This window comes from Strigops habroptila, chromosome 2 (assembly GCF_004027225.2).
Source record: "Strigops habroptila isolate Jane chromosome 2, bStrHab1.2.pri, whole genome shotgun sequence".
In the NCBI taxonomy this organism is placed as follows: domain Eukaryota; kingdom Metazoa; phylum Chordata; class Aves; order Psittaciformes; family Psittacidae; genus Strigops; species Strigops habroptila.
The window spans coordinates 95095926-95119799 of record NC_044278.2 but is presented as its reverse complement, the minus strand read 5'-3'; the positions used below and the strand labels follow the sequence as shown (position 1 = coordinate 95119799).

Below are 23874 nucleotides of genomic sequence, written 5' to 3'. Positions count from 1 at the left end.
TTATTTCTAATACAAGAAATGAATTTGATAAAAATGGCTGCAGTCAGAAAAAACCCTGTAAGACTAATAATATAAGCAACAAAAGGTGGAAGGGAGATCTGCGCAAGGCAGAGCTGCAGCCACCTTGACTTAGAGGGCTGCTTCAAAAAAAGGGAAAAACCTTAAGGCCAAATGCTAACGCTTACCTCCAGCAAGGTCTAGAAGTAACTTATCAGCAAGAAGCAGGGGCTGCAGAAGCCAAAATAAGACTCTTAGAGGTATTTTGCTCTCACCAATATGGTCACAGCAATGTCTTTTAAAAGCAGAATGGCAACGATACAAAATGTAGCTGATTTATATCTTACTAATCCTTGTCTTTATGGATACAGAATACTTTCATAAGCAGCCTAACATTTTGCTTGCACCAGATCAATATGCAGGTTAAGGTATTTCTTCACTGGAACACAGTGAGGGACAGAATGGAGTTTAAAACACAGAGCTACCTAATCTTGCTTTGAATTTGTTTGCTTGCACACTGATTATGGCCCCAAATCCCATTAAGTTCACTGAAATAACAATTAAAAATAACCCTTCATTCTGTCAGTAAGAGACACACTTCTACAAGCATTTCTCTCTACTTGCACTTCCAACCCTAGTAACAGAAGTAGTGATATATTAGCAGATTGTCAGGTTTCAAAATAATTTCAGCCAGCTGAAAGGAAAGAAAGGCATCATCACAAACACGTATTTACATTACAACAAGTAGAGAAAAATTTTCCCAGTGCTCTCAGTCACAAAACAAGTGATAAACTATAAATAGGCTGGCACAATTAATGACTGTTCTCCATCAGGTGATTAGTAAGCAAGACCAAAATAAAACCTATGGATATTATCGTGAAGTAACAATACAAAAATTGGATTCATCCTGATAAGAGCTGTAGGTGAGGTGAAGATTTACACGGCAGGAAAACAAAAGAGTTTAGGACTAATCCACAAGCATGTTATTTCACTATTTTAAAGCAATATCTTTCCACAGCAGAAACTGTAAATACAATTAAAAGTCTAAACTATTTTTGTCCTTATGGAGGGAAAAAAAGCCGATCAGTACAACCTGAAATAACTCAATGAGCTCTAAAAACTTAATAAAAATATCTCATAGCAAGTTTGACATACTTTTCTGCTTTTGCTCACCATTACACGTCTGAATAAACTTAAAGGCTCCCTCCCCAAACACACACACATAATACAGCCAGCCAAAATACAGCACCTCAAAAATATTTTGCCACTTCAATACGTATATGCAGTGGTTCTGTAAGGCAAAAGAGATTTTATTGGAAAAAAACCCTACATACAGAAATTATTGCTAATATATATACAACCGATATTTTTAATTTATTTTTTTAGGTTCTGTAAGTTTAAATTTAGTCTGAACCCAAAACCCTAAGCCACCCAAACCACAAATGATTGTGTCTAGAAGGACACTACATGATTTTTCATACAGGCACAAAATAAAACAAATCCAGAATTAAGACAGTTGCTAAACTTCTCCTCATCCCTGCTCCATAAAGTTATGAAGACCTACCTAACGTGAGGAAGTTTCTGAAGGCCAGATTTGAATAAGGTTTGTGGAAGAGAGTCTAGCTTATCCTTACCACATAAGGACGATTTTAGGAATTATGCATTTTACAGCCACTGTTCAAATAATACCTGTATTTCTAAAAGAATTGGACTGACTGAAATACAGTTTCTAACTCTTCTAAGCCCAAACAAACATTAAGAGATTCAATTCAGATACAGTAAATTTTTTTTTACAAGTTTGGTATTCACAGACACATTTTCAAATCTTTTGTAGCAGGTAACAAATTGCGTTGCCCAAATAAATGCTTTCATACCCAAAAGCTTGTTTGTCTGTAGAATAAATTATTAGCTATTGAATATACAATATCATTTCAAAATACTTTGTTTTCCTAATGCCTAGGGGTTTATTTCCAATGAACAGTCTTAGCTGAAAGATTGAAACTACAATTTTAGAGTTACTGGGATATGACAGAAATATTTTTGCATTTGCGTTGAAGAAGAATCTATAGACATCAAGCTTTCCCCCTGCCCCAAAATCTTAGCTCTCACATCCTTCAGTACCGAGGACTATCAGCCTGAAGGGGAAAAGAAAAAGGTTAATTTTTTTAATCCTGGCTGAGGCTAAAGGAACCAAAATACATTAAACACTTTGTGTCATGTGTGAAATTGTGGGATAAGCCCATATGAGAACTGGCACTCTGTTCTCTCCACAGGCTAGCACTGTCTACTGCCACAAAGGAAAGAAAACCAAAGGAACCGGATTGAATTTCAGTGTAAAGGGATATTTGGAATCCTTCCCTCTTCCCAGCCACCCCCCACCTCACACTTAAGGGGAGAGGAACTGAATGGGTTACTTGATATCTTTCTCTCAAAGAAGTTACGCTTTGAATTTACATATTTTCCCAGAATGAGTGAAATCTGGGACAAATTTTTCAGCCAAGTTAAAAACCTCTGAATATACATATCAACAATGCTAATATATCAACCACTAAATATATCATAACATAAAAAAAAAAAAATTAAAAAGCAATCCTTTAGCAGCAAAGTCAATTCACAGTCTGGCATACATCTTAAGGTACTGAAAAATGTGGGGAAGTAAGAAGGCAAGGAGAAAGTGGGGGGAAAAAGCTAGAATATGTTAATTTTATCCATTGCTAAAATAATATATAATAAGAAGAAATTAAAGTATATTGCAACTGTGGTTAAAGCTTGTTTTTAAATGAAATAACATAGTAAAAGACTTCCTGTACAACAAGATAGATTACAAATTGCAGCAAAATAGCACTACTGAAAAGCAGAGTTCTGTTTTAATCTCATTCTGGAGTAGGTTGGGGTGAGGGGGAATGTGTGTGGTTTTGGGGGTTGTAAGGTGTTCTGTTCTTTTCCCTCCAAACTAACTTTCTAGAAACCAAGGGAGTAAAGTGTTCCAAAACATTTCCCTGGACCTCTGAAATCATAATTTAAAGGGAATCAAATCACAATCCACTTCTACACCAGCAGAAACATTATTTTCTGAGTTGTAGGAAAGACAAGAGGGGTTGGGGTTTTTTGGGTTTGTTTCTTATTAATCTGGAAACATCTACATTTAGCATTATATGGTTACAGGTGCTGAGTCAGTAGCAAATGATTGTCAGCAAAAAAAATCACAAATAATGGCAAGACTTTACCAAAATCATATTTCTAAATGCACTATCAACATAAAAAAAAAGACAGCAGTGGTTTGTCTAAAATTACTGCAACTCGAATTAGCTCAGCAGTACTGATGAGAAGATTTTTAGCTCGAAGGACAAAGGTAAATTCATTTTTTGAACATTTTCTGCATTTAGGATAACACTGTAGCTAATGGTCCTGATCATTCTGACTCCAAACATTTTTAAAACACTCAATTAAACCTGTAAAGAGGGTGGTACAGCCAAGCTCTTTGTAAGATGTACACTGCATCTTTAACAGTCTGTCAGCAACAAGATTTAAAAAAGGTGTATTTCTGGAAAAGAGTGACTATAATATAACACAACTTCCAGGCAGAGTTACATTTATCCTCTGTCATTAGGGTAAGTATTTAGAACAATTACATTTTTCTGCACTAATAGCTCCAATCGAGATGTTAATTAGTGACATGATTTATCTCCTAACCCATTTCAAAAGCCTTAGCACTTTGACTTACTGTTGCTCGCATCCTTTTATTTCTCTCATTCAACTGGTGCTACCACAGTGACAAAGGATGAAGGAAGATTCAACAGTCACCACTCCGGCTGCTCCAATCTGTTCCATTCACTCAATACTGAGGTAATCTTCGGTGATGTGCTGAGCACTGCCTCCCCCCTTCTTTTAACAGGGCACCTTAACCTAGAGCCACGCCAGAGTATCTCCCTTTGCCTTCCTCTGTAGCTGTGCATCCACAAAGTGTGTGGAGGCAGGATGTGAAAGGTAGGATCAATTAACAATATAGTCAGCAATACCTACCTCAAGCCTTCCTTCCTATCAAATTAGCCAACGTACAGTGAGCTTCCTGCTGTACACGAATGTATCATGTCACCATAGCAACTAAATCAACAAATAGCTGCTGCAGCATCTGCTTCTGGATCATCTAACGTCAGTCAACAGACGGTTCAGGTTTAAGAGAACAAAGCTTCCAAATATATGCTATTTTATAATGCATTTTTAATTTAGCCTCCTGATTCCCAGATAGCATATACTAGCTTGGAATGAACCAGCTCCTGACTTTATACTTGAATCTACGATGCAGCTCATGACTTCAGCTTGCAAATCAGGCAGAAAGGAGGGGGGAGGGAGGGTGCCACTTTATAAGATACACCCAAAAAAAAAAAAAAAAAAAGGAATACACCAAAGAAATAATCAATTGGATTCTATTGTGCTCACTCTTAAAATACTGTTTTACTCTGTACTGTGCATTTATTAAAAGCCATGAAAGGAAAGAAGCATGCTTCCCACTTTTGCTTTATAATTTATATACATCTGCCCTAAATAACACTATAACCAGAAATAAATATTAATATCTAATAAAAGGTAAGACATTTCAGATGGCTGACAGAGTTAGTTTCCCTCTATTAGTCTCAATTTAAGACCTGAACCGAAAACCTCCAGTATTAATTTCTGGCAATCTCACATCTGCAGTCTTTAATCCCAATGACAGCAGGGCCCACTGGCATACCCTCATCTATGGAGGCAGCTACGCAGGGCAAAACACACAGCCCTCCCTCCTTGTGAGAAACTACTTCAAATACCACATATGCATCACTCTGGTCTGTCCTAACCCATAGGTAGACAAGATACATGAAACTGCTTCGTAATCAGTTAGTATCTGGAATGTGACAATATGAGATTCCTGATTAAACGTTGCCTGAGGTATAAAAAAAATTAAAAATTTACTTGGACAGTAATGTTTTCAAAGGTAATAAGCCAGTGTACATGCACATACACTTTCACGTAAAAGGACTCAAACCTACAGCCTACCTACAATAAAAAAGTAACTTCTTTCTTTTACTTCAAGTCATATTCCTAATGTTTCAGCAGCATGAAATTTGTCACCAATTAAAAGCTTTCCAGGCTCAAGGTTTCAGTTATTCATATCAAGCATTATTTTATTATTGAAAACATTCAGTCTCCAAAGATGATGTTTTTTCCACCTACATACAGTCTCTTGTTGCAAGGAAAATCTTTACATCTAGGTTGGCTCCACAAAGTGTGGTCCAGTGAGCATGGAAAATTGGACACAGTCTTAAGATGTTAACTCCTCTGTAGCTCCAGCATGGACTTTCTGAGATTTGGGTTTGTCACCTCACCTATGCCAGCATTTCCCAGTTATTAGGACTAATGTTTGTATGTCCCTACATGCTACTGATCAAAGAACACTGAAACACTTGAGTGTTATTATTCATTAGCAGCACATGAATTGCCAGATGGAATCACATCTGTGGTCCAGTGAAGGTGATGTCAGTTAAAACGCAGCACAAGTGATTTTTCCATTGATTGTGTGTTCAAGATCTGCTGTTCGTATCATAACGATGCTAATGAGGCTATGAACTCTCTTCCACGATCAAACTCACTTAGAAAACAGATTAAATGGAAAAATGCAAAAGATCTATGTAACAGGTTTTATAGACAGCATAAGATTGTTAAATTGGAACAGCTGACACACCAGTAATAAATGCTATATTAAAAGTGTCTTAGGCCTTTGGCAATTTTAAACAATTTAAGAATTTCATGGTTGTGAAGAGTGTTACTTCCAACTAATTCTTACTTAGTCATCTTTCATAAGATTCTTCTACCTCCATCTTCTTTTAGACTTCCTAAAGATTTCTTCCCCTCTCAGTTATGTAGGTTAGTAACCAATAAAGAGTTCTGAAAACTTTAGGTTGAGCTCTGTACTGTACCACACTAATTCATTGCAGATTAAGCACACAACATTTCTTGGTATCTATAAGGAAAAGTAAAATTAGTTTTATTTTTTTTTTCTCCTTAAATAGCTTCTAGTTTTAGTATGAATGACAGAAGAAAACAGGTTTCTTGTTATTTATGTGTCCTATAGACATTGATCTTTGTCCAAGTAATACGATATATAATGCTCTTAACACTAAAGTTCTAAAATCTTCTGTTTTCCACCAAATTTATTTGAGCAAATTCCAATTTACAGGTTTCCCTCAACTACACAACTCTCTACCCCAGCATTTGCCAATAGTGACTGATAATTTAGAGGGATCTAACTGCCCCATATATGTTGGTTCCTAATGAAGAACAGGAAAGATCCGGGTACTAAAGGCCATTAACAAATCTTGGTTTTCAGGACTAGGGAGGAAATCCACACAGAATTAAGTAAATGTTACATAATATATAGCAGTTACAATTTACATGTTTGGGATTTTGAAAAAAAACCAAAACACCACAATGCAAATTATTTCAGCTTACAAAGGTAGCAGCAGCACTTCCTGAAGGAAGCGAGAGAAGGAAGCCATCTTTTCACTGACACGCTCCTGAAGCCTATGTGTATTTTCACAGGAGAGAACAGGAGATTCTGCATCATTTTTCTAAAAAGCTGCTGACAGATAATAAAATCAGCAAACATTTCATCTTTAACCACTGCTACAAGATACTGTCAGCACCACTGAAAGCACCAAGACAACAGAATATCCCTAGAAGCCACTGGAAACAGAGAGGTTGGAAAGATGACTAGACTGTTCAGTGGCACTGATATTCAAAACCTATAGATTTCAATAAGGTTTCACTTTTTTCTTTTTTTTTGTAGAAAGGCAGGTTAGAAATATCTGAGAAATGATGATTTTTTTTTTCTAGCAGATATATTTATTTATGAACAAGTTATTTTTAGTTCTTGCTGTACTCATGTTTCTCCCCCCTTCTCTTAATGTGAAAGATGATCAGCAGAAAGCTGATCACTGAGGAGGCAAGACGGTTTGGAGTCCTGTTTTGTAAAAACACAGTTTTCTGAGAAGAATCAGTAAAAGATAAACGATAAAATCTGCATCTAAGGCCACTGTGAATGTTCAAGACTTGTTAGTGTCCACATACAACAGTGTCAGTCAGGGCATGTTCCGTAAGTGTATGCCTCACTCTTCATTATTGAGAAATAGTCACAATTTTGATTTACTTGTTTCTGCTTTGTCTCTTCTCTTTTGAATTCTCAGTTCTCACAGCTTGGCTAAGCAAGGTTTTATTTGACTCATTTACAGCAAACCCAATCTGTTTCATTAGCATTGACACAGTCTGTGGTTAGCAGATAGCGCGCAGAAAATTCGCTACTTAAAATAATCTCACTATATCTTTAAATCAGTCAAAGCATAAACATTAGGGTAACAGAAGTGTTTCAAAGAATCTGGATAATGCAACAGACAAACATTTGTGCTTCAACGTTTTAAACTAATCCTTGTTTACAGGGAATTAGAAGGAAGCAGTATTAGGGGCAGTCACTGAACTCTGGAGCCTTCCGAGGCATCTGGTCCTGGCCAATGTTTAGACACATCAACCTCTAGAAATAAAAACTGGAAGACTTCAATCAGATTATTCTCATTTCACAATGATTTGTTGTTTGAAGTCCACAGGACTTCAGCTTTACATTGTTAAGCAAATCTGAGCTCATACAGCACAGCAAAGCGGTAGCAAGGGCTAAGCTCTCAGGTAATACTGTGATGGGGCTGCTCCCCTCAGTAGGCACTTTCCTTGATCAATCTGCATATTTGCAACAGTCCAAAACAGAATCAGGGAGTAACTTTCGTTTCAGTTGTATTTAGATACACTGAAACTTAGGAGACTGCTGAATTAATTTTGGAAAACTAAGTAATTTAGCAAAGATTGTCTGAATTGAAAATTACAACTGAAAAAACCCAAAACTCCCAGTTGCTTAAGATGCTACTAAGCGTTCGGAGAACCAAAAACCTAATTTCTAAAAAAACAAACAAAACCCAAACACCAATTAAAAATCTAAAAATCTAAAGCAGTACATGTGACATTGTTCAAAAAGCCAGGCACTCTGAAGATTTTATCTGATTTGCAACAGGTTTTTCAGTTATTGTATTTTAAAATTAATAAAATAATCTTATCTTCCTGTAATAATCCGAACTTCTTCACACCACCTGTGGAATCAAAACACCCTTGCAATTATTTCAGTTAAGCCTCAAAACTGAAGACACTTTTCAGCTGCGCTTCATCTGTATGTACTTTGCAATTCCTGCGCTTTGACTGCAGGCTGTACCAGCAGTTGCCACAAAGTACTCTACGTCAAATAGGTATTATTTGGTCTTTCCATATGCAAAAAACCCCCCAAAAAACTACTTCTGAAGATTGCCTGCTTCCATGCTCTCTGTTGTGAAGACCTTAATGCTGAGAAGAGGGGAAGAATGAGTTTGCTGGTTAGCTCACATTTGAAACAAGCTGAACAGTTGTGCCATTGTTGAGAGCTTTGCTAGTATTTTCCTTCCATAGAATATCTAGTAATGAATAAAAAAAAGAATCTTACAAACATTATGAAAGTTAGCCAAGATGAACAAAGTGAGGTCGACAGTTAACAGATTTGCTAATGATGACGCAAGTCAATGGTACTTTACTTAAAAGAATTTCTTTGTGAGTAGTATCTGGACATGTCTGTAAGTGTGTGCAACCAGTTAGGCATTCACCAAGAAACAATATCCAACATTATAAGGCAGTCATGATCAACCTTTGGCCTAAAGCTGAATACATTATTTCAGAAAGGTCACAAAGCTACAGTTGATTCCCCTTCTGTAGGCTGAGACAGAGCCCTTTCAGCCCTTGTCCTGACTTCCTTCACCCTTCTGAAGCACAGACAGGGGACCCAGGAAGCAGGACAGACACTTGGTTTCTCTCCCCTACAACCAGTAAGTACCAGCAGGTTACTGGTGGAGATCTTCGCCAGGCAGGTAGTAGCTGAGCTCACTCTGGCAGTGCAGTATTCTGTAATCTATATAGTTGTTTCAAGGGCTGAAGTGATAGGTGGGAGAAAAAGGTACCACATTCTCCTTTTTGAAAGAACTCTGCTGAACAACTCAAACCAAAATTTGTAATAAATATCCTTTAAAAACTATCCCCTTTCCTGCAATGTACTTGTAACGATTAAGAAAAAAATACAAATAAGCAAGCTGAAACTGAATTTGGACATTCAGATTCTGAAGAGTTTAGAAGATTTAAGGAACATAGAAGCCTTTGGTTTAGAAAGTACATGGACTATAAGAGAATTTTATATTTCCCAACATTGCTTCTGACAGCTCAGATTCCCGTTTGGGTGATACAGCAAGTTAAAAACCCATAATATTTAAGACTGATGGATGTGTCTTTAACATTTCTACCTTAAATGGAGCACAAAAGGGAGTGCCAAAGGAAGAACTTACTCTGTAGTTACTCAAAATAGCATTTCATTTAAAAAATAAAAATAGTATGCCAGGAGTTTACTTCTAAAGCAGCCTTTCATTCCCCTGATAAAGTGCCCTATACATCCAGCTTTGTGCAAATCTGGGTATCACTGTATATCAAAACACTGTGACAACATGAACCTGAGCTGGAAGAGAAATTAAAGGCTGCATCCTCAATTTTATCAGGTTGGGAAGGCTTAGTCAGGGTTTGGTGGGAGAAATCTCTACAACCCCAATCCTTTCCCATACATTTTCTCCTTGACTTCAAAAAGAAAGGGAAAAAACGGGGAGTCCAGACCCATTTTTGCTATGGTGTGTAAACCTGAGTCTCTCTCTTCCTGGAGAATGTGATTCTGGCTGCTCTGTAAAGTGTATAATTCTGTAATACGCAGAGGATTAGATGGACTTTGTCCAGTTATAAATAGAGAAACCTCTCAATCACCAGGGAATGGAATTGACTATTTCAGTTGGAAGGGACCTACAAGGATCATCTAGTTCAACTGCCTGACCAATTGACAGCTGACCAAGTTAAAGCATGTTATTAAGGTTATTGTCCAAAAACCTTTTAAACACTGACAGACTTAGGGCATCAACCACTTTTCCAGGAAGCCTGTTCCAGTGTTTGACCACCCTCTTGGGAGAGAAATGCTTCCTAGGGAAAAAAAACACAGGCTTCAGCTAGCAGCAGATGTGCTTCAGGTTACTCGCTTGCACAGTGTGTAATTCTCACATATTCCACAAGTGGAGTTTCTGTAGTTAAGAATATGACTTTGCAAAGCAGTTAGATTTTTGTAACCACTTACAGAGAGATTAAAACAGTTGTCTTCTGAGGAAATGTATGTAAGCAATAAGGGTGACTGTAGGTCTTGGACTCTGGCATTCAGGTCCAGGCTTATTCCGCACTGAGTGTCCAGTAGCACAGAGAAGGGGAGAGAAGGGGACCAAGGAACATGCCTGAGTCCAGGACACTGCTTGGACGTAAGCATATCCTTCCAAACCTAACTGACAGAGGAGCACCCAGACTCGGGGACTGGGCCTTCTCGCAATGGACTGCAGAGAGGAACTGGACTACCTCAATGCTTACAGCTCCAGGCAACTTGCACCTTCTCACCTAAAAACACACCACCAAAAAAAACCCCAAACAAACCCCAAAAACAAAACCCCAAAAAAAGTACAGATCTTTCAGACATGTTTATTTCTCCCCATTGACTATATTAAAAACCTACAGTGACTAACTGACTTTAAATCAGATTTCAGATGTCATCCAATTCTCCCAAATGGCCATTTCTGAAGAGATTCATTCAACAGGGGAAATCTTGCCTCAAGTATCTTGGGAGGAATCTACTGTATCAGAGACCAAAATTAATCTAGGATTCATATCACACAAATAAACACAATATTTTAGGGAGAAAGGAGAATTACTCAGAGAAGTTTTATGAGGATATTTCATTCCATGAATTTTCACAGTGAATACAAGTAGGAAAGGCTATGAACTACACAGCCTGTATAGTTCATAGCCTTCACTCTTGTTTCTACATTTATTTTCAGGCAGCAAATATTAAAACAAATATATCTGGATTCAGGCAGCAAATATTAAAATAAATATATCTGGATTTATAAATTGTGCAATAAATCTGATGCTGCTTTCTGCTAACCACAAGCAGCACTGTATTCATAGCAACATTCCAGCATCCGAAGGCGGCCTACAAGGATGTTGGAGAGGAACTCTTGTCAGGGACTGTAGCGATAGGACAAAAGGCAATGGGTTTAAACTTAAACAGGGAAGCTCAGGTTAAATATAACTTTACTGTGAGGGTGGTGAGGCACTGGAACAGGTTGCCCAAAGAAGTGGTAAATGCTCCATCCCTGGCAGTGTTCAAGGCCAGGTTGGACAGAGCCTTCGGTGACATGGTCTAGTGTCTGTCCCTGCCCATGGCAGGGAGGTTGGAACTAGACGATCTTATGGTCCTTTCAAACCCAAACCCATTCTATGATTCTATAGCTATACACCAAAGAATTTTGAATCCACACTTTTTGCTGAGGATGATGACTTCTGCTAGGTAATTTAAAGCAAGTTTTCAATGCATCCGCAATCAAGGATAAAGACATAAGAGAAAATTCTGATCTCTAAGGCAAAAATAATAATTTACACTTAACTAGAATAATAGAATAGTTTGGGTTGGAAGCCACCTTAAGATCATCTAGTTCCAACCTCCCTGTCATGGGCAGGGACACCTTGCACTAAACCGTGTCACCCAAAACTCCATCCAACCTGGCCCTGAACACCACCAGCGATGGAACTAAGACAAAATTTTACTCTTCCTGGCCAAAAACTGATTAACTTAGATACAGAAGGATCTGATAACCTTGAGGCATCAAAACTCACATCCTCATAGCTTTTTTTTTATGCTGCTGTTTTTCAAAAATCATAGCCAAACACCAATCAAAGAACTTCTATAGAAGAGATTTTTGTATACAGAATGTCCCATATAATTTTATGTATTTTCCAGTGATGGCTGCTACACAAAAGTAAGCCTGGAAAAAATAGAGCTTGATAATCAGCTTCCATAAGCTGGCACTGCAGCATTACATGCGTAAGAGTTCCAGTCAATATGGTTCTGGTGCGCTTCAATGCTATGAAGTCACTGAAGGATGGAAGAATAATTGTCAGCTAAAGCACACTTTAATGAATTTACAAAAAGAAAAATTTAGACTTATCTGCTAATTCAACAGAGTCAAAGGGGAAGTACAACCTCCCCCCACCCCCCCGCAAAAAAAGAAGCAGCCATGCACATACTCTGTACTTCATGAAATTAAAACACAGATAAAAGGGAAACAGCACAATACGGAAGGCAGTGAGAACAGTTATAACAGTGTATGTTGTAAAACAACTTCTAGCACACTTTTTTTTTCTTGTAGAGGAAAAGATCATGAAACATATGCAGTTCTAGGCTTCATTTTCAGCAGCAAGGCAAAAACAAAGCAAGCTGGAACTTGATAATGTACCATATGCTTTTCAGAAACAGAAGCATCAGAACTAAAACTGAGGAAAGTCATTTAGGAATCTAGTTTACATCTTCACCATTATATTTTTGCTGTGACTCCATGTACGTAAACAATCTGAAAGCGATTCTCAGAATTGTTTGTTTTTATAGCCATCTATTACTCTGTTGACTGAAGACTTCCTCCTATGATAAGAGGTTAATAATACCTTTCAGATCAGAGGTTGAAATTTTTAAAGGAGGAATTTGTTTTAGAAATACTAACTTGGAGATTTGAAGCTAAACATTTATTTCAGTTCAAAGAATCTGCACTTAAACTCACACATAGTATACATATATACACACACAGGGATACGTACTACATATATATACATGCACAGTGGGATTTTTGGAAAACTCACTAAGCATCTAAACTTCTGAATAAAGTTTGGAGGATAAGCAACCAGCTTCCCAAACTAGAAGTATTACTTCGTCACTATACCTTGCTGAGAAATAAAGCTGACTGAAGGTGAAACACTATGTATCCCCTTCCCCCAAGAAACGGAAATGGTTAACAGGTATTGTGTTACTTTGAGAGTGCTATCTACCTTTTTGGTAACAAAGGACACCATGATTATATAGGGATGTCTCACTTTGCAACTATAGTGAGCTATAGTGGGAAGGTACAGAAAAGGCAGAGAGGGTCCAGAACTCCAGGGCTGCTGCAAACTTGGGTCAACAACTTACTGATTTGTCTTGGAATAGCACTGGGTGCTATAGAAACTTTCTGAAACAATTTAACATCAATCTAATACCAGGAAAACAAAGTGTGTTAAAGAAAGTGGTTTGAACTCTTGCCTCCTTGTTTTCCTCTCAATCATGAATTTACCTCCTCCCACCACTCATGTAATCAAGCACATCTTTCCTGTCCAGCCTCAGCAACAATCAGTAAATCCTCACTGCAGTACTTACCCTCACATGAAAAACTCTCAAGCACTTTCGTCCTCATACCATGTTTTCTCAGTGTCACTTGGTTTCTATTGACTCCTATGGACCTTCTCCATACTTCGTCCACTATCTTACGCATCAAGATATAAGTAGTACCTTACCCATTCACATTGAACACAGTGATGAGAAGGTGCAAAAGCCATACTTCTGTGCTTAACAGACAGTGAGAAGCTACCAGGCTCGGTCTTTGATTTTCCTCTGCAGCAGTTTTGTCCTATGAAACTAACAGTAGTTTCTTGTTCTGTGGGACACAGAACAAAGAAGCCTCCCACAGCAGCACAGAGTAGCATATGAACATCTGCACAACTTAATTTCTCCATGTTTTCTACCTGAACATGCACATTCCTCTAACTTTGTGGATTGTTTTGTTCTAAAACGTGGTGGAAAGTTATGGCCTTAACCTGATCAGACACTTCCACTATTTGAAGCTCATGACCTTTCATCTTAACATGTTCAAATATTTGTACTACTACTTCATATTTAAACTGCTAGCAGAGCTTCGAGTATTTGAAATAGATTATCTTGATGATATGAACTGTTCCAGAAAAGTACTGAATGGTCTCTATTCATTTGGTAACTCAGTGATGCAGTATATACAACATAAGTCTCATTAATTGTAATAGTTATCTTTTTTAAGATGCAATGAGAAGGAAATGATTAAACAACCCTCAGATGTTTTACTGCTGAGCAAAAACTTGCAACTAGTGTAATGTAGGAAATACCAACACATAAACAAATAAGTAAATAAGTTTTCTACTAGGTTTTCAATACATTTTCAGTCAGGACTGACCGGCAAACTAATTAGAATAGCTACAGTCCAACCTTCACACTATGCAGACAGGAGAACATATACATTTATTTACACAGACAAAACAGCTCTGAATTTTGATTGCGGGAACACAATTAAGTTGTCAGCACTTAATTATGTTATAGATTATGCAATCCAACACCATGATGCTGTTATGAAAGAAACTGGAGAAGTAGTTTTCACATTTTAAGGAATGTAACCACTACAGAACGTGTGTACTGCAGCTAAGCAAATAGGAGACTTTCAGAAAAACAAGAAACTCCACCATGAACGCAGAAGTCTTCATACTTCTTCTATCTTCAAAGTTGCAAGAAAAAAATAAGAAAGGGAATACAATGAACTAATATTCAGGTTAATTTTTTTTTTTTTTTAATATGAAAAAGACTCAGAATTACAATGTTTTGTACTTGAATACATCACACTTAATTTGACAGTATACACCCCTTTCATTAGCACACCAATAAACGAAACATAACGACTTTAAGACCCTTATAAATAAATAATAGCCTGCCTGACCCTTCTGTGGCCCAAGTCTAAATTGGGCAACCCTGACAGAGTAAGCAGTACCTTCAATTCTGGATTTCCCAAATTTCAGATATACAAAGTATTTTCTACTTAGTGATGGCTTTTAAATCACCAGACACAAAAAGGGTTTCGAGTAAAGTTTCCTGCTACTGAAGCAAATGCTTTTGCAGACTCTTCATGAGTCATGAAGTCGTATCAGGTGCAAAGGACGGACAGAAAATGAAAGTCGCAACTTTCACTAGACATTGTGGAACACAGAACGGTAGACAACACTGTCTTGTAACTACTAGTTATCATGAAATGAAGCAAGAATCTGACTTTATTGATGACTGAGAATCTGCTCAATGCCTTCTGAAGATTTTTTTTTTCCTTCTTTTTTAAACAAACACTACCACTACCAGTTCCACTTTAGACAGTATTCTTTATTAGCCATTTGGTGTTTTTTAAATAAAAAAGGACACCAACAGCATATATGATGTTTTTCCCTTAAGAAAGGTAACAGACACCACCACCCCGCCCCCAGTTAATTTCTTTGAAAAAATTCTTTGCTTGTTCTCCAGTTTTAATCTTGCTTGGCAGGAGAAAGAGACGACATTTTAATGATAAAGTATCTCCCAAACAACGTTTAAGCTTATATCAGACTCAAATTTTTGTACCATTACAGAGTAAGCCTGACAGCATGGCTTGATTGTCTTATTTTGGGAGAAGGCAGAACAAGTAACTCAGTCTGAACTATCTTTGAAAGGTCACGGTGATTAGGGGAGGTTCCCAAGGACTGGAAAAAACCAAATGTCACTGCAATCTTCAAAAAAGGCAAGGGGGAGGGAGGGATCCAGGAAGCTTCAGGCCAGTCAACATCACCTTCAACTCCGGGAAGGTCAGCGAGAAAATCTTCCTAGAAGTCAGTCCCAAACACAGTAAAGATAAAAAGGTGACTGGGAGTAGTCAGTATGGATTCACGAAGGGGAAATCATGCCTGACAAACCTGGATGGCCTTCTACAGTGAAATTCCTAGCTTGATGAATGAGGGGAGAGGAGTAGCTACTGTTTATCATGACTGTAGCAAAGCTTTTGACAGTGTTAGAATCCTAGAATGGTTATGGTTGGAAGGGACCTCAAGCATCATCTAGTTCCAAACCCCCTGCCATGGGTAGGGACACCTTGCATTAGACCAGGTTGCTCAAAGCTCTGTCCAAACCTGGCCTTGAACATTTCCAGAGAGATACAGACTTCACAGGAGAGGTCTTCGTGGCCCTCCTCTGGACTCGCTCCAGCAGGTCCACATCCCTCTTGTGTTGGGGGCCCCAGAGCTGGACACAGTACTGCAGGTGGGGTCTCACCAGAGGAGAGCAGAGGGGCAGAATCACCTCCCTCACCCTGCTGGTCACGCTCCTTTTGATGTGCTCAGGATACGTTTGGCTTTCTGGCCTGCAAGTGCACACTGTCGGCTCATGTTGAGCTTCTCATCAATCAATCCAAGTCCACTGAGGTGGAATGAAAACTGGCTGAAGTGTCAGTCTCAAAGGGTTCAGATCAGCAGTGCAATATTCAGCAGGAGACCACTCATTAGTCATCTACCTTAGTGGCTGATACTGGGGCAGATAAAGAAGATAATAAACATTAAAGACTTGGATGATGGGACAGAGTGAACCATCAGCAAGTTTGCAAATGACACAAAGTTGGAGGAGTGGCTGATGCACTAGATGGCTGCAGTGCCATCCAGAGCAACCTTGACAAGTAGAAGAAATGGGCCAGCAGGAATCTCATGAAGTTCCACACAGGGAAATGAGAAGTCCTGTACCTGAAGAATAATAATCCCATGCACTAGTATACACTTGGGGCTGACTGGCTGGAAAGCAGTGTTTCAGAAAAGGAATGACAGACAACAAGTTGAATGTGAGTCAGCAAGGCACCCTTGAGTCAAAAAGAGGCCAACAGTATCCTGGGTTTAATTAGGAAGAGCACTGCCAGCAGGTGAAGGGAGGTGATCCACCTAACCAGCACTGGTGAGACATATGGAGTTCTGGGTCCAGTCCTGGGCTCTCCAGTACAAGAAGAACATGGACATAGCAGAAAGAGTCAAGCAAAGGGCCACAAAGAGGAGAGGCTGAGAGAGCTGGGACTGTTCAGCCTAGAGATACACCAGGGGAGATTTTATTATCAGTGTACACAAATACCTGAAGGTGGGAGCGTAAACAAAACTGTACCAGACTGGTACGCAGTGAAAGGACAAAAGGTCACGGGCACAAACTGAAATACAGAAATTCCACTAAAGTGTAAGAAATTATTTCACTGTGAGGGTGGGTTAAATATTGAGGATCAAACTACAAGAGAGGCTGTTGAGTCCCTTATCCTTGTACATACACAAAAGCCAACCGGACATGGTCCTGGGTGAGCTGCTCTAATTGAACCTTCTTTGAGTCAGGGAAAGCTGGACTGCATCATCTCTGGCGGTCCCTTCCAACCCGAAGGGTTCTGTGATACATCCGTAAGAAGTTTCAAACAACAAGAGTAAAAGGAAAGAATATTCACAATTGGATAAAGAAACACTAGTGGTATGTTTAATTTGTGTAGGCATGCTTTATTCTTTTTTGTTTGCAAGGCTTTAAAATAGAACATTTCAAGGCAGAATATGTAAGGAAACAAAAGCAGTTCTCCTCTTGCATATTACAGTTTACTACTTTTAAATGTCAGTATTTGAAAGAAGAATTAGAAAGAAAAGCAAGTTTGGGTATTGTTTTTTGTCCTTTTCCCCACAATGTTTCATCCATACATTTATTAAAAAGGATTTATCAGCTCTTTCTCTGTATTTAAGCTTTCCCTACATCGTGAATATCTCTCTGCAGCCCAAACCTTATCTCATGAACTGTTGCAATCCATTCTCCAGCCTCATTTTAGAGGTCTTGTATGTGTTTTTACTCTACAAATTAATTTCTCTTTATGATAAATGATTATTTCTTCTGCATACAGATCAAACATGGGAATGACAGACTGTAAGAGGCTTCCTTAGATCAAGTTCAGTCTCTATCACAGGCAGCGATCTCTCAATCACTTCAAACCACCTAACTTTTCATTCCTTTTCTCTCATTGGAAGCTTATCTAGGTAGGGGTTAAAATATTCTTCCTAGGTTAAAGTTATGCAGAATGCACACGTTTTTGCCAACACTTCTTCCTAACTGGAGCTGACCTTTCTCAAGTGTTCTGAAACCACAGTCGTAAGTTTTACTATCACCTTGATAGTTTTCTGCCAAAAAAATATAAAAATAAATTAAAAATTGAAGAAGTGTCCAGGCAGACACCAACATACAAAAGCAAGTCCCACCATTCAAGATACCCAGTTGTAAGCAAATGTCAGCCTAGAGGCCATAGAGTTGTTAGCATATGTTGTGCCTGTACTTAGTAAGCCCTACCATAGAGGAAGATTTAGTAACCTCAACAAGGTCATGTAGCAATGTGAATATATACCTTCCAAATTAAGACTCGAGCATGGCTAGACAACTTGATAGCTGTTTGGTTCCATCCTTCTATGAAGATGTTCTTCCACAAGACAGGTTTTCTGCTTCATACTCCTTACAAATCTCTTCCTGCACCAGTTCTACCTTCAACTCAATCCCTAAAACACATGCATGACCAAAGCTGCACAAAACATATTCCAGATGAAGGATTACTACCTTTTACAGTGTCAATATGTCAATGATACTCCTGGAAAAAGAAAAAAAAAAAAGATACTGAAGTTTCCTTACCTGTTGTGCTCCATCCCCGCTTACAATAGGGGAAGTTAGAAGAGGGATTTCACTACTTAAAATTGAAGTGGTATCCAGTAACGGTGGATGTTCTGCCATCATCGATGGTACGCTAATTCACGAGCTCACCTGCAAAGAAAAATTACTCAAATGGTTAAACTATATAAATATTTCTGAATAAGTACCCGTTAAAAACAGCCTCACTTTTTAAGAAAAAAACAACAAAAAATAAATCTTGGATACCTTTAGAAAGTGTGTTTCCACAATATTCCAGCAATCATGTAAACCTGAAGATGTGTTTTGCCAGCTAGTATGACTTCTTTATACAGAGGGTGGTTTAGACCCCCTCTAGCGGCTTAACTTCAGATGAAACTACATCACAGCCTTGGAGCTAACAAACCTGTACATTTTAACTTGGATTATAAACCAACACTTTCCCTAAGTTTCACTGGCACCACTAACAAAATGCCTACTGGGAAAAGGGGAAAATAAAAGAAGCAGTTTCCTTAGAACTTACATATATAGTGTTGTTCTTTATAAGAAATTAGGAAAAAAATCCCAAGATCTATGAACAGGGTTACCAGTTTTTTGGTTTTTGTTGGGTTTTTTGGGGTTTTTTTCCAAATTACTGATCCACTTTTTCCACTAGTATAACGAACGAGACACTTACTTTAGGAACAACTAGTTACTAGGAAATGTCCAAGTGAGACAAAAGAATAAAAAGATGTTCTGCACAATCTGATACTTCTTTACTTTTAAAATAAATTTGACCCAGAATTAAAGCTGTGCCATTTGTGTCATTTTTACAACCAGTGGCCCTCTAACAGCTTTACCCAGCAGCTAAACTTGGGGGGGAGGTAACGCCTGCACACAAAATCATAATCCTCATAACTGCTATGAAAAAGCCCTTGCTAGCACACACTGTAAAGTTACATGAAACCTGATGACAAGAAAAAAGCCACACAGGCAAGAGGCCCACGAAAGCAGTGATCCACTTCAACTCTGATGAGTGTCAAGTAACAGCATAACAGAAAGCAGGATTCAGCCAAGCGTTCCTTTCAATTACATAAAACACATTACTTATGACTTGGTATTTTGTGTGTTAGTGCTATATGAAGACTAGATGGAAGAACTAAGACCAGAAAAGCTGGTGATTACCATTTTTCCATGCTGGAAATATGCACTGCGAGTCTAGTAAGCTGCTTTTGAAAATGTATCTTATTTTGTTACTAAAAAAAAATAAAACCACTAAATTATACTGGCTCAGTGCACTAGTCTTATCTCCATCCCAGCCCGACTCAGTGCACTTAGCTTTTGAAATAAATCAAAAAATAAGATCAACAAGAACTGAGAAATTGATATTTCTTAAGAAAACAAAGACAGATGGAAAGAATTCACTAGAGGTGAATTGTACATTCAGAATTCCCACAAGTTAATCAGATTTTGCATCTGAAAACTGCTTAACATCAAACATGGACATAAAGATTAAGCTGAGAATAGCTTGTACACTATTTCTAAAGCTGAACTGCCTCTCTTAGCAAGTACTTACAGTAGCCTGATGAAAACAAGTAGGTACATTTTTGAAATTGCACAGCCAGTCTGTAAAGTTACAGGTTTTTTAAGTTTTGCCTTGATATCATCTGGCTAATGAAACTCTCTGCAAACACCTGTAAACTTCTAAGGCAGATATACTGTCTGCTCATAAACAAATGCTTTTACTGTAGCATGTAACCTACTTTAAATGAAGAAATATTTGATAAAATTCAAGGAGTGATAAAGTCAACTTAATGACACTGACTTCAATACCAAGTTCTAGAGATGCTACTGGGTTAACTTGAAGAGCTGTTGTTACAGCTGACTACTCAGAAGCATTCTCTAAGACTATCTTCATCCCACCCAGTTGACTGCTTTTACCTGTTTGTCGTCGTACACCTGCTGTGGGTTGAAACCTGTAGCACAGTGCTGTCAGTACAAGAAGACTCGGGCAGAACAAAAATTCCACATTTTCTAAAAAATGCATTAACAACACACTATAAGCCTGTAGTACAGCTATACATATACAGTATGATTTAGCTATTCCCATAGTGAAGGTTGTCCTATGAAGCTGTGAACTTGGGAAAAAAAGCATTCTGAAATTATTTTAGAGGTTTCATTTACTTTCCTAGTATACTCTGCAAAGATTAACGTAGGGAAAAAAATTCCTCCAGGTTAAAAGACTTTAACTGTGATTACTTAAGAATTCATCACCACTTACACCTGCTTAGCCAGACTAATTAGTCTCCCAAGCAATGAGGGCAGAGTTTTATATTCCTACCTTACTTTAGAAGCTTTCCCACTCATCAAAAAGTCCTCCAGGATACAGTCAGTCCCCACCACTTCTGCAGGTGGCAAAGGCTGATTAAAGTTACTTGGATCATCTTTCCAGATAGCAAGTTTGATGGTAAACTTCCCAGGATATGATCCAATAACTGTTTAATGTAAAATGAATGCACAGCCTGGAAGCAGAGGTTAGAATCAAGGCATCCTTCCTCCCACGACAGCTGCAGCCAGGCTTGCTCTTCCACCATCTCTTCATCTTACAGCTCCAAATATTTTGCGCTCCTACTTAAAGTGTCACAGACAGAAAGGTAATTCCAATACTTCAAGCTATAATACAACAAACTCCCAGAATAAGCTGGCTTGAATTTCCCCAGGTTTAACTTGAAACCACCTTGTTATTCCCAAGTCACCATGCTAATGTCTAGTCTCTTATATAAGAAAGCACTAACCTCCTTTATCACACACAGACAATGACTTTTGACTGAAATCATAACATGCGCTCCGTGCTATCATCATTCCCTAGCCATAAATCAAAACACATCTATCAAATTGGACACCAATGAGAATTAAACATAACCCAAACTGACTAAAATATGATTGTCATGACAACTTGTTTAGCCCTTCCAAGACTGGAACAGCTCTGGACATACCTAACATTTGGCCTCAGGTTCACTCATTCATAGAATCATTTACGTTGGAAAAGACCTTTAAAATCATCAAGTCCAAAGGTTAACCTGGCACTGCCAAGTAAGTCCACCGCTAAACCATATCCCCGAGTGCCACATCTACATGTCTTTTAAATACCTCTAGGGATGGTGGCTCGACCACTTCCCTGTGCAGCCTGTTCCAATACCTGACAAACCTTTCAGTGAAGAAATTTTTCCCAATATCCAATCTATACCTCCCTGGTGCAACTCATTATGTGCTAGAAGAAACCAACATCCACCTCACTGCAACCTCCCTATCAGGTAGTTGTAGAGAGTGATTAGGTCCCCCCTGAGCCTTCTCTTCTCCAGACTAAACAACCCCAGTTCCCTCAGCTATTCCTCATCAGACTTATTCTCCAGAGTCTTCACCATCTTTGTTGCCCTTCTCTGGACCCACTCCAGCACCTCCATGTCTTTCTTGGGATGAGTGGCCCAGAACCAGCACAGTATCCGAGGTGTGGCCTCACCAGTGCCAGGGGGACGATCACTGCCCTGGTCCTGCTGGCTACACTATTTCTGATATAGGTCAGGATGCTGTTGGCCTTCTTGACCACCTTGGTATACTGCTGGCTCATGTTCAGCCAGCTGTTGACCAATACACTCAGGTCCTTTTCCATAGAGCAGCTTTCCATTCTCTCACACAGGTGTCTAATGATTAGGTTTGTATGAAAATTAGGTTCCCACAGGCACCTGAGTGTTTAGGTGGACAGTCCACCCTTGGTGCACAGACATGGATAACTTCCATGTCTGGATCCAAATGTTTGATTTATTCTGGAGACAAAGCACGCTGCTCATCGATAAACCCTGACAGGAGGTACTAGGTACAGTGTTATTCCTGACACCCTCTACAACAATAACAAAACTGCTACCTGTCCAACTGTGTTATCAATCTAGAGGAAAAAATAAATCAATGCTTTCTTGACAATACAATATTAAATTTCTCTGCAATGCCACTGAGCTAGTCTTGAAGACTAAAGGTATAAACTTCACACCAATGTGGGTCTATGCTATACATATCATCAAAAGCTTTTTTCCTATCAGTAGTCAAAGGCAGCAATCTATACAAGTCAGTGTCTGTAATCTGATCAGACAGTACAATGTGGTCTGTCCACCAGTTGCAGGTGCCTTTTCTTTTTGGCTTTGAGGACAAATACAGACAGATAGGAATTTGAAAAGGGAGAAGGACTGTGTGGCAAAAAGAGAAGTCAGCTAAAATGGACAAAAGGTTGGCATCAAAATAAGCAAAAATGCTCAGTAAACATGCCATTATGTCACACTTGACAAGGATATAAAGTGGGCACAGGTAGAGCTTTTAAATCAGCAGACCCCGATAGCTTGCATTCAAGGCTTCCAGAAGAAGAGATCTACCTAGATCTTTGAAAAAGACTTGCAAATAACTTGAGTCCTGCAAAGTCTTAGAGGTCTGGAAGAAAACTGAAGTCTTGCATTAAATACTCTATTTAATGCAAGACTATTTACTCTATTGTAAAAGGGCAAATGGGACAATCTAGGCCTGCTAGCAAACAGCAATCTGAGACCAAATAAAAGGGAACAGTTGACACTGGATGTCATTTGTAAAGACTTAAAAGACAAGTATGATTGATGGGAAAAAAAGTTTATCCAATTGACTTTATGACAATCTTCCAGTGACAGATATTGCTGACAAAGGTACAAATAAGAGAACTGGAAAAACAATCCTAAACCTTATCTGGAATTATACAACATTTCTCATCAACAAAAACAGAGAACAGATATTACATGGATTAAAACTGGACAGACAGCCCTTAAATATTAACAGTGAATACAGAGTTGTTGAGCATGTGAATTTCCAATAGGAAGGGATGGTATCAGTTCTTGGCTTCTCATTACAGAACATGTTTTAACTCAGCTCTCAGGGTGGGGGGGAGGGTGTGTGTGTGTGTGAGGAGAGGAAGAGAAAAAAGGGAAGTCAGAAGGAAGACTGGAAATGACAAACCATGACAGTGATAAGAGACCAAGTCATTTTACTCCACTAAAATGACATGAATAGCTTAAAAAGCTAGGCATAACAAAAGGGTTTAATAAGGGTAAAGCTATTCTTTCTAAAATGATTGTCTCCAATTTGCTGATGTAAAGCTGATACCTATTCAAAAGAGTAGTACAAGTGACTACAACTTCTTGAAAATATTGTTCCATACTGAAGTATGTGCATACCATAATTTCAGCCTCACTCCACATAAAACTGCTCTGGATGACATAACTGTCTTCCAACTCCATCTAGTTTCCCAATATACTTGGGATTTAGTGAGGTCTTGAAAAGGACTCAAGAAAAGCAACTTGCATTTGGACAAG

At 38.5% G+C, this 23874-nt stretch overlaps 1 protein-coding gene across 7 annotated transcripts in view; it reads right to left on the bottom strand.

Moving 5' to 3' along the window:
- FNDC3A (fibronectin type III domain containing 3A) overlaps positions 1 to 23874 on the bottom strand; it is a 121668-nt gene that overhangs the window by 84236 nt on the left and 13558 nt on the right. For 4 of the 7 annotated variants that reach the window (XM_030477547.1, XM_030477545.1, XM_030477549.1 and 1 more), the window contains exon 2: positions 18518 to 18646. In XM_030477547.1, the coding sequence (XP_030333407.1) occupies positions 18518 to 18619 (102 nt within the window). In that variant the 5' untranslated portion in view covers positions 18620 to 18646. Of the gene's footprint in view, positions 1 to 3721; positions 4860 to 5818; positions 7849 to 18517; positions 18647 to 23874 lie in introns of those variants that run through there. The other 3 variants (XM_030477551.1, XM_030477548.1, XM_030477554.1) reach the window with 3 other exon arrangements.